Below are 17,792 nucleotides of genomic sequence, written 5' to 3' on the forward strand. Positions count from 1 at the left end.
TCCATTTTAACACATGCATGGAAGAGCAGGACCTTGCCTTAAACAGGTATCTTTGAACCTATGTCCACAATAAAGAGCCTTACCTTAATTTGAAAGTTACCTTCAGGAAAAATCTCTAGGAAAATCACATTCCATGATTTATTCCTTATTTTAAATAATTTCTGATCAACGAGAAAGGTTAAGAAAACAATCCCAAGGTTATTATTTGGATCAGATGCTGAATGTAAAGCTTTTCCAGGGTCCCTTTCTTGGATAACCATCTTATTCTGCTTCCTCAAAGTTCTGCATGGAATTAGGAACACAAACCAGCTCAAGGGCTAACGCTCTCCTGGGACCTGTTTGGACTCCGACCCACACACAGGTAATAACTGTGAGCAAAATGAAATAATAAACCCCAAATACTCAGGAAGGAAATTCACAGAAATCTTGATGTAAGAAGAGGTGAAATAGGAATTCGTGGTGTACTCAACTTAAGCATTTACCATTTGAGCTTTAAGGGGAAAAAAAAGAAGTGATTTCATCATAAGCAGGAAATTGCTCCTGGGAGAAAGACAATGATGCGTGAATATTCTGGTAACCTAAAATGCTGCATTCGTGTTTGCTGATTGGCTTAACTTAGTGGAGGAAATCATACTGGATTGGCTTTGCCCTCAGCAGTCACCCTCTATCACAAATGTTCTCGGGGCTTCATTGGAAAAGGTCATAAACCAGCCAGCTGAAAGCACACATAATACATTAAAAAGGTGAGTTTTACTGGTCTTTGCCAGGAAGCAAATCCTCATCTCCACAGTTCTAAATGGGGTAATGTTTGGAAAGCATTTTAGGTCCTTGCTGCTGAAGCAGAGGATGCAGTTTACAGCATTACTCCTGCTGAATATACACAAGCAATTGTTGAATTCAGACCACGGGCCAGATTCTGTTCTCAGTTGTAAATTAATAATGAATCTGGACACATTTTGTGTAAAATTGGTTTATTTCCTCAGACCTGGACTGAGCAGCTGAGATCAGAGTGAAGTCCTGAGGAAAACAGACTTCATTTGAATTCAGTTACCCCTTTGTTAACCAAAATGAGCCCAGCCCGTGCAATTTAGCCCACAGTAGATTCCACGTGGCTGCTGACTGTGAAACCTCAGCACCACCAGAATTTTTAAATTACTCTTCCAGAATTTCAAGTCAATATTTTCAAAATCACTCTCAGGATGAGAGGTGCACTCTGATTACTAAAGAGAAATCTCCTTGACCTCCTCTCACACCTACATTTATGTCCAAGTTCCTATCAAGTGAAGGCTGGTGGAAGCAGCACTATGGCTATTCCAGGAATGCAAAGGTCTATGGAAATGAAAGTCTGAACTCAGCACAGAATGACACTGAACAACAGGAACTGAAAAAGCTGTGACAGTTGCTGTACCTTTTAAATAAATCAATACATGAATTATCTATGAGCCAGCACAGGTTTACAGATCTTTACTAGGATGCTGTGCTACCTGTTAGACATGCTGTTTGTGACCAGGAAAACCAGCTACTGTTCCAGATCACAATTACCACATCAGCTGTAAAAAAATCATCTGGTTCCTGTAAAACAGAGCATGCTCTTAAATAATTAAAAAAAAATAAATTCTTGAGGAGCATCATTAAAGTGATGTCTTAGAGCTTCAGTAACATTTGCATTGCTTCTGCTGTTTAATGGACTGGATTTGCCAACAATTCAGGCTTTCCAAGAGAGGAGGATTTATATGGAACCATATCCATCAATAACTTTTTCGAATAGTGATACAAGCTCAGGGTTAAGTTCTCTCTTCTGATCCATCTGGATGCTCTCCAGCACACATTAATAACTCTAGTAGAGGAAACAGGCCAATGATTTGTTGCTCACTATCCTGCAGAGTCTGGAGTGACAACCCTTTCAGGTAAAGGGCCAAACTCCACTGTCTCAACATAAGGAGCTGTGCTTCCAGAGAATGTGGTCATGGCTTAAGTGTCACAAAAGTCTGAGTGAACTAAGGCAGAAACAGATGTAGTAAGGTATAAGAAACGTAATACCTTGTGCTTACGGAGGCTCCCTGGGCTGGTGGGTGTGGAGATCGGGGACTGCTTGGATTTGGGTGTGGACAGCTGACTGCTTGAGGTCCCGTTTGCTGACAGAAAACAAGACAGAAGCTAGAAATCAGACAAGCAAGGGGAAGATCTTTCTCCTTTGGGGAGATGGAAGGTCTCCAAACATTTAACACAGAAACGCTACAGTTTATTCATGTTAGGCAGGAGAAAAAACCCAAACAAATACCATGGCTATTAACCTAACTCAAGGCTTTCAGCTACTCGGGGTAATTGACTGCAAAATACAGTGGAATAGAAAACAAATAGAAGGAGCAGTATTTTACACAGCAAACATCCACCAAATTGATCCAAGATACACATCATCACAAAAACAGAAAGACAATGTCTGTGTTCTCAAACGGTTTAAGGGCGTGTGGAAACCAGAGGCTGAAGATATCCTGAGTCCTAGACAAGAAATGTTAGATGATTACAAATTGGACAAACAGCAGCCTCAAATGCCTTGGATGTAGTAGCTGTGGGTGGGATTATGTGATCAAAGAGCCCTTCTGAAGCCTTGGTGGAAGCATAGGGTGATATGACACATCTCTGCTCTTCCTCTGCTGCCTGCACCAGAGAAGTGGACATGGTCTATCAGGGGAGGAACGGGAGAATTACATCAAGAAACAAGCCTTTGCAAAGATCTTCGCAAAGATCAAAATCTGGTCTTTTGGGTTGATTTGTTTGTACATGTTGCTTTGAAAAAAAACACAGTTATTCTCAATTTAAAAAAAAAAAAATGTTATTCATTTAAACCAAATGGCTTTTGGAATGACTGTTCCAGGCTTTCACAGGCCTGGGTTTTACTCAAAAGTGAAGGGCATGGGTCTGTGTCAGGGCAAGCTGTTATGCATTTATTGGATTAAAAAGGAATCAAAGTACATAGCATATTATGCAGAAAAAAATGAAGGGAAACAAATGGAATAAGGATAAATCAATTTTTTTCCTACCACTGATGTTCACTGGGGTAAGCTAATGTCTTTGATAATTGCTAGGTGTCACAATACCTTTTTCCTAAGGACATGCTTACACATAGTGAATTTGGTCATTCACAAGTCAGGTATCAGCTCCAGGGATACAGATTCTCTTGTTACCAGGGGTTTAAACACAAAGCTCCATCAGCACAAGTAGCCTTACTCGAGGGAATTCAGACTCATGCTGGCTGTGTCCAAGGGTATTGTCCTTTCTGTCCCTTTCTTTTTTGCAATCCATGCAGCTGGAGGCCTTATTAGCATTAAACTACATATCCCAATCAAGTCTATAGAAAGTGGCATTTCCAAAACCTACTCCAGATGTTTATGTATTCAGCACAAGCCACAAAACCAAACCTCAAATATTTTGATTGTCGTTTCCTTAAATGGCTGTAGTGTTGCCGGCCCTCCAGATAAATACACAAATCCCTGCCCTTAAGGAAGGAATTTTGAGTTGTGTTGATGTTTCACACAGAAAGCCAGCATGTAATACTCCAGGCTGGCTGTCCTGCTCTCAGAGTGCCCAGTATCTCTCTATATCGTTTCTCTACCTGTAAAGGCATGCACAGAGGAGGGTGGATGATTTCAGCACACGGCACTTGTGTTTTCAATTGTAATAGCTGAGTCTGCAAATGGGGTACTTAAAAATAAGCAAGTACAGCAAGTACTTGAGTGTCTGGAGGAGACTGAAGAAGTGTATAAAGTATCACGCTGTGTCGTACTTTTAAGAGCAAAACCAGCACAACTCTTGCTTTAATGCCTACGACAGCCTCTCACCTTCTTGTGAGAAAGAGGAGGGGGTGGCTCAGGTTTGTAGTATCACTGACCCAAATGCAGAGGTCATACAAGTGAGTTCAAATAAGTGTAGAGAAACATGTAAGCCTCAGGACAAAGGAGGAGCTACCAGCACAGGAGAGCAGCTCAGACTCGATTCATGGTGATGTGGGTCCTTCCTCTGTCTTCATCTCTATGCACTCCCTCCTCTATTGGGAAGAGGAGGCTATTCATCACAGACAGCTTTTTTTTCCCACTGCAAATGCACCTCACTGAGGAAATTTCTTGATTTCTTGAAAGGTGGTAGAAATAATGGTTTATAGATAATTAGGGAAGAGAGTGAGCCTTTACCTCCCCATTCCACTCAGACCATTCCCTATTGGTAGGGGGAAAACACCAGTTATGGAAACCCAGAGACTGTTACACGCCGGTCCCTGCTCTGTGCTGTGACACTTCACTGTGCTCCAGTTCTGCAAAGTGAGCTGCCCTCGAGGCTGCTGGGGAAAAAAAGTAGAGTTCTCTAACTATAAGCCATATAATGAAGGCAATTCAGTAAAAAAGAACTTGGATCTCTTTTATGTTTTATTTCACCAGGTGACTTTGTGTTTCCTATTAAAGAAAACGTGGGATAGAATAGTTACTAATATAATCTGTATTAGCTAGAATCCTTCTCCAATGCCTAAAAAGCCTCTTTATTTATTTTCAATTGTCACTGATCATCCTAAGGTGAAAAATGCCACCTAACAACTCTACAAAGAACCAAAATTTCCCTTCCCCAAAGAGGAAGACTGGAAGAACAGCAAACAGTCAGCGTGCAGCAAATGGATGTAATTGCTGCAGAGAAGGATAGAAATTCCCTAATACAATGAGACTTTTAAGTGCTACAGCAGGGATATTAATATTTTATGAGCATCAACAAAAAACCAGATGTGACATCCAAATCAGAAATAGAATGAGATGGATGGATATCATTACAAATACAGTACAATTTTGCAGCAGGAGCAACAATTAAGAAGCCCAGTTTAATTTTCTCTATGTCTGCTAATGAAGAATAGTGTTCATAAGCAAACTTGCCTGCATTTCTTTTGAACTGAAATGCAAAAAAATATCAAGAGGCAAAGAGCAGATCCCAGGTGGTGTATAATGCTGCTGCTCCACTAAAATCTGTTGATGACTTAGGACAGCTCAGGATCTCACCTACACTCAGCTAATGGGACCTATTCTTTATAACAAGTTTTTATTTTAATTCTTTTGGGTTTGTTTTCCCACCACGTTGTTGTTTGTGTCTTATGTCTTATTTATGTCATTGTATTTGCTTTGCAAGCCCAATCTACCTTAAAGGCCCTTTGTGCATATAACACAGCCTTTAACTGCATGCACATGTGCACTACATTGTTTTCATAGGCTCCTTATCTCCTCCAGTGCACAAGGCAATTTGTACTTGAGAGAAATCAGGCTTGTCCAGCACATGAGAGGGACGAGGGAGAATAATCATGTCATGTTTGAGATGGCTATGAAAGATCCAGATAAGCTGAATTCTCTGTCTCCTTCTCCCACAGATGTTTTAGGATCACAGAGTCACAGAATCTCATCCCACCCCCTGCCATGGGCAGGGACACCTTCCACTATCCAGGGTTGCTCCAAGCCCCATCCAACCTGGCCGTGAACACTTCCAGGGATGGGGCAGCCACAGCTTCTCTGGGCAACCTGTGCCAGGGCCTCACCACCCTAATTTCTTCCTAATATCTAAAACTACCCTCCTTCAGCTCAAAGCCATTCCTCCTTGTCCTATCACTCCATGGTCTTGTCAAAGTCCCTCTTCAGCCTTCTTGTAGGACCCCTTTTAGCCAAAATTCCCATATGCAATTGTTCTGTGACTGTTGCTCAGGCTTGCCTGGATGACTGGGACTCTGGACCTGAACTTCCAGTGATGATGAGCACCAAGACCTGTAAATGAAGTTAGTGAGGTCCATCTTTTGAACTCCCCTTTCTATCAACATAAAGAACTGGAAAAAGCAGGGCCCGGGGATCACAGTGAGTGCTCAAAAGGTATGGAGATATCTATTTGCAGCAATTTGTAAAATAAGGTTAATGCTCCTTGCTTGACTGGGGTTCCCAGGATTCAGCAGATGAGTTCCTAGTTCAAGGAGCACATGCTCATACACCACAAGACTGAGAGAAAGAACCACAAAATACATAGACAGGTTTGTCCCAGGTCAGGGTTTGAAGTGTCATCAAGAAATTAAAGAAAGGGAACAAGCAGAACAAGGACAGCATAAAGCAAATATAGAAATAGCAGCTTGTTTAGTGACCACGAGCCCTCCTGCACTCCAGGACAGAGAAGCCATGGGAAAAATAAAGGCTCCATTGTACTGTTTGTTCAGGAGTGGAAGAATTCAGATTGCACAGGCATCCCTCGCTCAGGCACCTCCAAACTTCCAGCCCCTCAGCTCTGCAGTGCTGGTATCCTCTTCTTACCAGGTTTTGTGAGGGGATCTCTCCCTGGATGTGCAGTGTGGACTGTCAGTGAGCAGAACATACACAGCACAAGCGAGAGAACAAGCTGCTGTCTCTCATGTGCAATCCCAGAGACATCTGCTGCCTTTTTAACACATTCATATATAATGACCCCGGGGAGCCAGCTCTGCAGTCAGGACAGACTGACATTCTGTGTCTGTTTTGCTAATTTCTGCTGCCTTGTGAATATGCTTTTGTCCCTCTATCCAAACCTTCCCATTAGAGGACCGAGAAATCAAGGTCCTGCAGCAGTGCCTCAGAGTCCTGTTCATATTCTCCTTGAGCCAAATCAAGGCAAAACTGGGCAAAGACATTTTCAAATTTCAGTTCAGGTACCTGTGGCTCTCTCCTGCAAAGGATTGGTCTTAAAAATCATTAACTCTCCTATCATGACACATGTTATAAAACTGAAATATAAAATTTGTTATAAAACAAACACTTTGTTTGGTATGGGAGTTATTGTAAGATACGTTTTTATAACAAAGAAGTAATGGCAAATGGCATCATTATTTTCTCCCCTGTATTTCTCCCCAGAGCTTCAGCTCTGTCTTTTCCTTGGTTTGACTCCTTATTGGAGCAGTCTGTTAAAGAAATTTTGCCAAACCTCATGCTGATCCTATTCCATTTAAATCTCATGGACCATAGCAGCAGCACAGTGACTTCTCTCCTTATGCACAGTTTTCCTCTGTCATCTTAGGAGAGGGATGGATTTCACTGCTCTAAGCTATGCCTTTTAGCAAAGCTGACTCCAAAGAAAGAAAAATCGAGGCTAGAAATACCATAGAAGCTTTGTAACTCCAATTTTGTGCTCTAAATTGGGATCAAATATATCAAATGTATCAAATCTTATTTTTTAACTGCACAAAGTCTGACTGGGACTCACAGGCTCTCTGAGAGACCTGATGTTACTTATAATTGAAAAGTATTCCTAATATCTGATCTGAATATCTCCTATTAAAGATTAAACCAATGTCCTGTCCTATCCCTCACTGGCACACAGGAAAATTGATCCTGATCCTCTTTTCAATACTTCAAATGAATTTGGAGAGTGTTACATTGTCCCTTCTCAATTTTCCTTTTCTCTAACCTGGATTAATCCATTTCCTTCAACTTTTGCTCCCAAAGCAGTTTCTAGAGAAAATTTCTTCTGGGTTTTCTCTAGTTTGCCTGTGTCTTTCTTACACGTTCAGTTTGTACTGAAACACAACAACCCAAGCTCACCTAAGGCTGGACAGAGACACCAATCCCATCCAAATCTCAATTCACACCTGAGAAACGAGTTTCAGCTTTCTTAGGTAACATTTGGGAGAAAGAGAAAGGCACTTGGATACATTGTTGAAGGGAGAGAAGTAAAACCCTGATATATTTTGCTAAGTGCACTTTGCTGGAAGCAACATGATGTGAGAGATGGGTGGAGGATGTAGATGAAAGGCTATGTCACAGCTCCAGTACCAAAGAGGTTGGAAAGTAGAGGATATATTGGAAGCCCAGTGGAACTGCTGGCAAAGTAGCCAGGGCTTTCCAGTTAAACTGAACCAAGAGGTGAAAACAGTCCCCTGACGGAACGATCAACACAGAGTCTGGAGGAATAGCTGGGTCTAACCAGAAAAGGTATATATATATATATATTTGGGGGTTAATGAGAGAAGGAAGAAAGGATTCCCCTTGGGAATATAAGTACTGGGGTCTGTTGCCATCTGCTTATGGCAAGACATTTCTTCGTTCTTCATTCATTCGTTCAATTCTCATTCGTTCGTTCCTTTAAATGACTGTACGGTAAATAAAGGGGAAGGTACTGCACCAAGAAAACAGCATTTAACAAGTTCCCGTGGATTAGCTGCCTCACTTTTTGAATATCCTTGGAGCTGAAGAGCTCTGGCTGCCTAGGGGAAACTGAGCTTTTCACAGTGAGGCCATGACACATCGAGGCAGGAGGCAAATTCCCTCTGGCAGAAGGGACCGATTCAGGCAGTGAACTCAGACCACTGCAACTGGGAGCTGGCACTCTCTGTGCTGCTGTACTTCTGTGCACGGCCTTTTGTCCTGATGCTTTTTTACAAAATATTTTGTTTGTGTGTTCTCTGTTGCTCTAAATTAATCCATGTTATTTTGGAATGGGACCTGACCACTTACATAGTTTGCTGCCAGGACTGCTGCAACAAGACAGCCAAAGAATTTATCACAGTTCATATAAAACTGAATTAAGCCTCAGCTGCCTCTGTGGGCAATGCATGCAACCACTGTCCACATGGAACTCCACTGCATTCTCATTGTTTCTGCTGATAAATAATGTACCATTTTCCATATGCTTTAGTGGGGGAATGGAATAATTAGGATGAGAAATGGAAGAAAATAACATCCTTCTCTGTAACTGCAGTGTGTTTGTAATGAGGAGGGTTCAGAATTCTTTCACTGAAGCAGCATGGAGATTTACCTCTGAATCTGCACTGATATCAGTGCCCAGATATGTCACAATGGCCTTAGAGACTTAGAGGGTACAGAAACCTGCTTAGAGAAGAACTGCAGAGAACAGAAACTAACAACACAAACCCAAGGAAACTAAAGGTTCTGATATGACAATGTATCTGATATCACCACAGCAGAGTGAAAGACAGCAAAGATAGAAAGTATGAATGGGTAGGAGAGCAAACACATAGCAAAAAAAATTATATATTTGAAGTAAAACTATTTTTAAACAGTTTCACAAATTAAATGGGTGAGAATTCTGTGGGGGGAAAAAAAAAAGTCAGATAATCTTTTATTAATCAGGCTTCAGTAAGCATTCCTTGCCTTTTTAATGTGATAACTTCAAAATCCACCTAAATGTAAATATTGATTCTTAAATGACGTGTAAATCCACTTAAATTATTACAAATTCAAGGCAAGAATACAAAACTGTATTCTTTTTTCTCTCTGTCCTGAGTAAACAAATCTTCCATCTTCCAATGCTGAAGGAGTTCAGTCTTTTTCATTGTTATTAAACAGGACGGGCTGCCATTTCTTCCTGTATTGAAATTACAGGAAAGTACGAAAGACCCTTGTCTGGATGGATTAAAGAAACCTGATTTGTCCTTCATTACTGGCCTTAACTCCAGGAACTGGCTATTGTTCAGCATTCCTGGTTATTTTAATCTCCCTCTGAAAAGCTCTGCTGACTGTGTTCATTAAACCTCATCAGATGAGTCACCATTCTGTTCCTGTAAGTCACTCAATCAGTTAAAATCAGGAACACAATAGTTGCCATTTCACATTAGACTATATGCTCATGCAATAAAGTCTTGTTCTGGTGGTAATTAGTACCTACCTGATGCTTATGGAGAAGGTTTAAATGCTGTTTCACAACTCGTGCATGAGCTGACGCCCAGATCAATGAATGTTAGTTTGGGGTTTTTTAAATCAACAACATAATTTCCACCATGCCTTCAGTGTACCCAGACAACTTTACCAGGCATTTGGGATTATAAAAGCTTTTTAGATTATAGCAAGCCTGAGTTTAAGAACAACCTACACTGGCACATTGAAGAAAAACTTTATGAATGTAAAATCCCCTTACAGAGAAATACCTTTTTTTTTAAATTACAGTGTCTTGGCATGTGCCAACCAACTTCACACTGTCCTTTTAAGTAGCTAAAGAACCAACCAAGAGATCCTAAAAAATCAAACTGCTTCCTGGGGAAAATCCTTCTGATTCCTGTCAAGAGAATTTTATATCCAATAATCCAGTGTCTACTGATGGTCAGCTGCTGTGTGGTGCTCCCATGCAATATGTTGTATGTTAGCATGAGGGGGAAAAGTAATTTCTCTTTTATATCACCTGTGTTAATGCTGTGGGTCACTTGAATTCAAGATATGAAGCTCTCCTGGAATCCTGGCATCCTTTTTTTTGTGCTTTGGCCATTTTAGTGAAAGGCCATGTCTGGTTCTCTTTCGGAACAGAACAGGCAAGCAGATGACACACTAGATATTCATTGTGACTCTAGGAACTTTCCATGACTCAAAAAACTATCAGTTACTGTAATTACTACAATGTGCAGCCCAACCTTCAATCGCCAGGCTCTGCAGCTCTCCAGGTGAGCCACACCACCAGTCCAGGGGCTACTGAAGGAGGAGGGAGGCTTTTCAAGTGGTGCAAGCTGCGGCAGCAAATTCCCATTTTTCCTTCTCTTTTATTAGTGAGTGACTGTCTCAGGATCACATCAATAAACCCATCACCAGTTCTCCAGTTGCAAGATCACTGGTCTTCTTTTAATAACTATTAGAAGAAGCCACTTCTGACCTGTACAACAATTACCACTAGCTTTGCACAGAAGGTTATTCTAAATCAGTCTGTATCTATAGGGGACATTTGGGAGCACTGTGGGCCTTGATTTCCTGCCTGTGAAGTGGAAACTTCTTCTAAAATATTGTTAGGGAAGGAGGCTGTGAGACTGTGTGTGGTACAACCTCAAGCCACAACTGCACTTAACCAACCAGAGAATTCCTTTCCAACATTTATTAAGTGCCCCCTGCAGCACCAGCTTCTTGTTTTCAAAAGAATACCAGGGTTTCCTATGCAAACACGCACAGTATGTGTTTTTCCCTCGAGCACAGTCAATATTCAGACACCAAGAAACAATCACTCACCATCTTGATGGTTACCTGAATCGGCTGGAGACTTGCTGCGGCGCATGGGCGCTGGGCTCTTCGCCGAGCTCTTCTGAGGGGTGGGAGAGGACTTACTGCCCGTGGCAGCTGCAGGGCTCCCCTTCATCACCCGGCACTCTGGGGGAACACACAGCAACCGTGGTTATGTCCCTGTGCCCGTGGACAGAGGGTATGAAACACCCCTGGGCAGCTCAGTGCTTTGTCTCCGAAAAGCAAACATCGAGGGCAAGGGGAAAAGCTGACATCAGCACATTTTCTCTAGAGCAGAAAGGAGACCTTTCAAGGGGAGGGAAAAGAGGACGGCTCAGCTCCTCTAGAGGAGGTGCTGAGACAGTGTAGGTGCCAGGCTGGGTCTAGCAGGGCCTGTCTCCAAACCTGTGTCCTAGCAAACATTTTCTGCCCTTGCCCTTGCCATAGTTCTCACTGACTAGTGAGCACAATGAGTCAACACTGAGCGATGAATCAGGCCAAAAAATCCAGTTAATTTGTTGCAACCCTTCTGTGAAGATTTAGTAGGAGGAGTGATGACTGCAACTTATGATGCAGGTGCAGAAAGCCAGGAAACAGCTCATGGCACGGTGTAAAGTCTCCAAGTGCCAGACTGGACATCTGCCCCAGGAGACTTTCACCCAGCCTGAATCAGCCTCTTCTGTCTCAACAAGTTGGAGCTTTTCAGATGCAGAAAGGAAAGAAGACAAAATGGTTCTACAAAATACATCCTCTGTCCTGGCCAGTCATCCCTTTCAGAAAGGTTTGTATAAACAAGCCCAGCAGATTTATGCACTTGAAGACATGAGCAGATGAGAACCCCAACTGTGTTTTCTTGAAAAATAAATACGCCAGGAAGAGGGATAAATGTAAACATGATCTACAGGGTCCTGCAGAAAGGAACTGAAATGCTAACAAACCCCTGTGTGTCCCAGGATTTCAGGCATGCCAGATCTTCAAAAGCAGGGTTTATTTACATTGAAAGCTAACAGAAAAAGAACTTTCCACCCCTCAAGTTATTAACTTAACCCAGTTAAGAAGAAGACAATAAAAAGGGAATTTCCTTTTTGTCAAATGCTAACGGGTCTCACCTCATCTCCTACAACAGCTTGTCCTCACCAAGACGTAAAAAGTGCATTTTTTACAGATGTGAATTACATGTTCCTCATACAGACAGTTTCTAATAGAAGAGTTCAGCTCAGCTCTGCACTGAGGACCCTCTTGACTGGATTCTCCAGTGGGAATCAACTAAGGCAGTACATACCAGATAAATAACTGGTCAACTGAAAACAAGCTGTCTGACCTAAATGTATGTGTTATTTAATTATATATCAGTACATCTACGAAAATGTAGTTGCCTTAAATTTTTCCCCAGGCTTTCCTCATTCTCAGACACTCGAGAGTCCGTCTCTTCTCCTTCCGGATGGTTTGCAAGAGAGTTTGCTCTCGGGTCATGCAGTACAAGAATATGAGGAGAGGATGCCTTGTGCTCCAGGGATACTGCATGGCAATAATTAAACCTACAATGAGTTTATTTTCTCTCCTGATAAAGGATTTTGGAAATTGCAAATCGGGGATGGAAAAATTTGTGTGCGTGTGTTGTTTTGGTTTTCTCCCAAAAGTACTTGACTTCTCACATATGATGTCATAGAAAGGCTTGTAGAGGTCCAGCACTAATATAGCCCAAATTTTTTATACATGAAGAGCAGTACTGATGCTGGGGGATGGGGAGATGCATGGAAGGTAGACTATCTCTCCTTGATCCTAAAGAATACAGTGTTTCATGAGACAATCTGAAACAGCCAGCCACTGCGTTAACCAGCTGAGACAAAACAGGAGGAAAAATCCTCTTCAGTCACTGCAGAAGTTATATTTTTCAAGGCTCTTGGATATTGACAAAAAACATTGCAACATTTGCATCTTGGAGCACAACTCACTTGCCTGGCCATAGGCACCGAATCTGTCAATCCTATACCACCACACATGGGTATCCCAGAAACCAAGGGGGACTCAAAAGATGTCAGGCAGCTGTGTTCAGTCACCTGAATTACTCACTAAAAAAATATACATAAAAAGTAAAAATGCTTCATATTACGTCCTTGTGAGAGCTTCCAAATTTATTTTTTTTCCCAGGGGAGTAATTCCTTGAAAAGAAAACCAGCTTTGCATTTTCTAGCACAAAAAGGCTGACTCTGAGGAATTCCTCCAGCTCAGCCCTTGGCAAGTGTCAGTACACCAAAAGCAACCACTGAGCATTTGCACATCTGGAAAAAAGGCTCTGAAGGTGGAGACCTGACTGTGCTGAAGTTGCTGTAAACAGGCCTCCAAACATCACCAGGGTGTGACATTTCCATGGGCTGGTCTTGAAACAAATTGGACAGAGCAATGTCATCTGGAGGGTGCTCAGCAGCAGGGATTAGAGAGTGGAATCTGTGGTGGGCAGTCAAGAGGAAAAAGATGACATAATCCTCTCTTATGCTATTTCTCATTTTGTTTCCTGATGTCCTGCCAGAGCGAACATAATAACCGGCAACCCTGGTGCGTGTCATCCAAACAGGCAAGAAAAAGTTCCCCATGACAGAGGAGATTTTAGTAAGTGACAGTCATCTGCAAAACCTCAGGATTTGCAGTTCTCCTTGCAGCATCTGACTCGTAACAAGGAAGGATGATGGATGAATAACGGGAAAAAGCTGCTGGCTAACAGCTCCTCATCTGCTTCCTGGGAGGTGCAGGGCACCCCTGCTCCCCTCAAAATTCCTCTGGGAGCTGCAGGTACTTGGTGCCTTCCCAACAGCAGGCTTGGCTTATTTATGTGAGAGAAACCCAAGATGGAAAAGTGAGTAGCAACCAGGAGTGTAGGCAGAGAGCTGGGCTTCCCATCAAGTCGTTCTGCTAGGATTGCATCCAAACTGTTTTACAGCGTGGAACTCCCGCTGGAGCTGACTCAACTGCTGAGTGTTAAAAAAAATATGAAGCTCAGGTTACAGATTGCTTCCCCAGCCTGACACAGGCTTTATTCTCTGCCTACAAAGTCTCGGCTGAACCTTGGAAAACTTTCTCTTAATTACCCAAGACCATCAAAATGGGTTCATCTGGAGTACACAGGTCAGAAGCACCAGCGTTACACAAAATCAGGCTTGCAAAGGAATCATAAAAAAGAAATGTCTGAAGATTAGAGGCTGCTTGACTTTCTGGCATACAGCTAAAGTTCTCTTTGGTTCTCAATACCAAGTCAGATTGTAGCAGATTGGACAGCATGGGACTCCTGTTCCTTATACAGGATACCTAGAGCTCTGGGAAATGAACCTAAATGCTTGGGAGGACACATTTTAGAGTTTAGATGGTCAAAATAACATTAATTTCCTCTTATTGCACTCACTAGCACCTGCAGGCAGCATGTGCTCTTGGTGGATAGAGTTGCAAGGTGGGGTGGGTGGTAAGTCCTACAGGCAAGCTCTGTATATTCTGTGAAATTAAAGATTTCATGGCTTAACTGATCATAGAGACTCACATTATTACACACCTCTGCTTGCACTCGTAACAGGGACAAATAATGGTGCTGTCACAGTTGTGTCCCCCTCCAAAAGGGAATTATTGCCCTGGTTTTTGAATCAGCAGAAGAAAGCAGTGGAAGTGTGATTATTTTTTTTTAACTGTTGCTTTTCCCCATTTTTTTGATATTTACTTGTCTACATAAGGAGGTTTAGTTCTCAGGAAAAATATATCTCTCCGACTGTAACTGGAGAAAATCAAAAGGATACACTTGCAGTAAATGTCAAATGGAGCAGGAGTTAATTTATTCTGACTTGGGCTACCTCAGCCAGTATTTGCCTGATTATAATATCTGCTGACTGGATAAGTATCACAAAAGGATGTTAAATTCCATGTACTGGGTCTTAAAAATCAGAATAGAAGCATGCAGCATTATTATCTGATACAAGCAACTGAATGGAAATCAAATAAAACCACAGCGTGCGTTTGATGTTACCGCTTTCATCCAGAGAAAAGTCATCCTGTGCATAGCGGAATTTTTCTGGACCACAGGCGATAAACACATCATCATCCCCAAAGAAATCATGGAGACAGGTCACCTACAGAGAGAGCAAAGTCATTCATTTTAGTTTTAATTGGCAACATTCTGACGTGGCTCAGTTTTAATTTAAACAGAACGGCGCTGCCTCTCTGCTCTTCCCCCCACCCCTTGCTGATTTGGTCCCACTCTCCATAAAGCTGGTGCCCATCTGGGCAAGTCAAGTGTAACAGTGTAATTAAAAAAAAAAGAGAGAGAAAAAAACTCCAACAGCTATCTTGCACATTCTACGGGGAGTGGCATTTCCCATCCATTCAGGAGCTGACAGAATACACTGATCACCCAAATGAATGACACAGCTACTTCTGAAATAAGAAGCAGAGGTTCCCTCCCTGCCACATCCACAGGCAAGGCTATGACACCACTGCCCATGCTGGCGAGTATCTTAGTACCAACAGACCCTGAAAACTCAAAAGACCACTAAGAAGGCAAAAAGCTACTGGGCACAGCACAGGTGCACAGATGTGACTCCTCTTAAGCGATCCTGATGATAAATTTTAAAGTCAAAAGGTTTATCTGTGCTATTGATGGAGGGACCCAAAGTTTGACTAGACATCTTTCCCACACAACCACAATGTAAATGCATGGATTTACTCCAGATGTTGCGCCATCTTCTCCCTGCTTTGGCCACCCAGACATAGGATGCTAAAGCACCCTCCCTCACTGCAGGGCTGCTCATCCCACAGAAGGCCGAGGTGTAGGGAAGGTGGTTATTGGGCAGGAAAGGCACAAGGAGCCAGGGAGGGGAGGCTGCAGCAGCTCCAAGTGTGGGAGCTTTGCCCTTGAACAGCTCAGTGGGAAAAGGAAAAGCAGCAGCTTTCAGCCACCTAAAACTACAACTCCTCTCTGAGGACACCACAGGAGCAGGATGCAGAAAACTCTTCGAGGTAAACAGAAGACACAGTCACACCAGCCAGGGGCTCTGAGTGCCTTGCTCTCTTTTTTTGCCATACTAAATACAAGGAAATTATATCTTGCAGTACCTGAAGCTCCAGACTGTGGCTTGCCTTGCAGCATCAAATAGAAGCAAAGCACGAGATGTGGGAGCTTCAGATCCACTGATTTAATCAGAGAACTGATATCTGGGAGTTCAGGAATCTGAAAATGCAGGCAGGTTGTGGGAAGCATTCCAGCAGGAGAAAAGTGCAAGATGCCATCATGCTGGGAGCTAATCCCCACATTCAGCTGGCAGAGATCTGCAGTTCTCTCTACTGCTCTACAGGTGATGGACTTGTTTTAGCAATATTTAATGACATCCTGACATCCCAGCCATACACTGACCAAGTATCGTGTCAGGAGGAGCAAAAATGTTCATCTGCAAACACACCAGAGTGGAACATCTCCAGCATCAGCCAGCCTGGTACAACACCCCAGCCACACATCTGAACACCTGGCAGAGCCTAAGGTGTTTTTTTTAAGTGCCATTTCTTCAGGAAACCATTTCAAAGGACCACAAGATTGGCACTGACATTTTTAACGGAGGTATGAGGGTGAGAGCTGATGCTGATGTCCAGTGTTTTGCCATGTCTGGGGTCTCTACAGGGGGTGGATGCACTGCAAGGGACTGGAGAGAGCACTGGAGATAACTGGGGAAACTTACTGCAGGCAGAGCTCAACTTCCATATCTATCAGCTGGACTGATCTCTTCAAGCTGGACTGTGAAAAGTTAATTTCAAGCTCTAATAAATCAACTATAAAGAAGGCTTTTGGCTATCTTAATAAGGCTCAGTATTTCACACTGGTTAATGTAATGTATAATTAAAGCACTGCCTACGAGTGCCAGCACTGGTTACAATGCCAAATATTAGTGAAAAGCTTGCTTTTCACATCGCCATGATTTTCAAAATGGAGCAAGCTGAAATCTGCTATGGCTTTGATCAAAGTTAGAATTTTCTTTGCTGACTTCAGTGAATTCCTATTTCTGTTTGCCTCAAATTAGATTGGAAATAGTTAATAATAAATCTACAGAGAATTCTCCCAAAGAAAAGATGACATTTTAAACCAGCACTTGGTGTTACAGTCCTCCCTCCGAGGATGCACTAATTCATTTGCAAATAATTGGGTTTGGCTCAATACACAAGTTCCCATCTGAATGCTAAGCACTGTAGTTAGCCACAGAAAAGACTTGTGGGTTCCTAAGCTCACCCTTCAGTCCAGGAACCACTGCTCAGTTAAACACAGAGCAAAACTGAATCACAACACAAGGATTCAAAAATTTTCCAACCTTTTACATGAAATCAGAAAGTACCCACAGGTACTTTGCTTTTTTTTGTCTCCAGGTCATAAATTGAAGTGTGTATTTTGTCCTTGCCTCCCCACAACCACCACAAGCAAAAAGAAAGTCCAGGCCATCACAAAAACCTTCAGATCAAGGCTCCAGACATAATGGAAAACTCCCAACTCGCACAAGGACAGAAAACTGATTGCATATCAAGCAGGGATACTTGCAATTAATTTTGCTGCTGTTCTTTCAGGTGTGTTTTATAGTCATCAACAGCTGGTTAGATGAGCACTGGAGGCTGGTAATGAGTTAGATAATCTCCTTGTTGAGCTCCTAATGCTCAGGAAACAATAACTTCTGTATTTACTTTATTTGTTCCCCTTTTCTTTCCTGCTGTAACTTCCACTATCAAGAACTCACCACAACACAGTAGAAAAGACAGCCAAAACCCAACTCCACTTTCCTTAAATAGTGCAAAACATTGCAAAATTCAGAA

The 17,792-nt window shown here is 42.4% G+C and overlaps 1 protein-coding gene across 8 annotated transcripts in view; it reads right to left on the bottom strand.

The window, feature by feature from the left end:
* DCX (doublecortin) overlaps nt 1–17,792 on the bottom strand; it is a 91,682-nt gene that overhangs the window by 12,124 nt on the left and 61,766 nt on the right. For 2 of the 8 annotated variants that reach the window (XM_017815419.1, XM_017815430.1), the window contains exons 4-6: nt 14,974–15,076; nt 10,992–11,114; nt 2,041–2,135 (exon numbers count right to left, since the gene is read on the bottom strand). In XM_017815419.1, coding sequence (XP_017670908.1) covers nt 2,041–2,135; nt 10,992–11,114; nt 14,974–15,076 — 321 coding nt within the window. Of the gene's footprint in view, nt 1–2,037; nt 2,136–10,976; nt 11,115–14,973; nt 15,077–17,792 lie in introns of all 8 variants that reach the window. The other 6 variants (XM_017815383.1, XM_017815389.1, XM_017815409.1 and 3 more) reach the window with 5 other exon arrangements.

The sequence above is a fragment of the Lepidothrix coronata genome, unplaced genomic scaffold, assembly GCF_001604755.1.
Source record: "Lepidothrix coronata isolate B3197 unplaced genomic scaffold, Lepidothrix_coronata-1.0 Scaffold2, whole genome shotgun sequence".
NCBI lineage: Eukaryota > Metazoa > Chordata > Aves > Passeriformes > Pipridae > Lepidothrix > Lepidothrix coronata.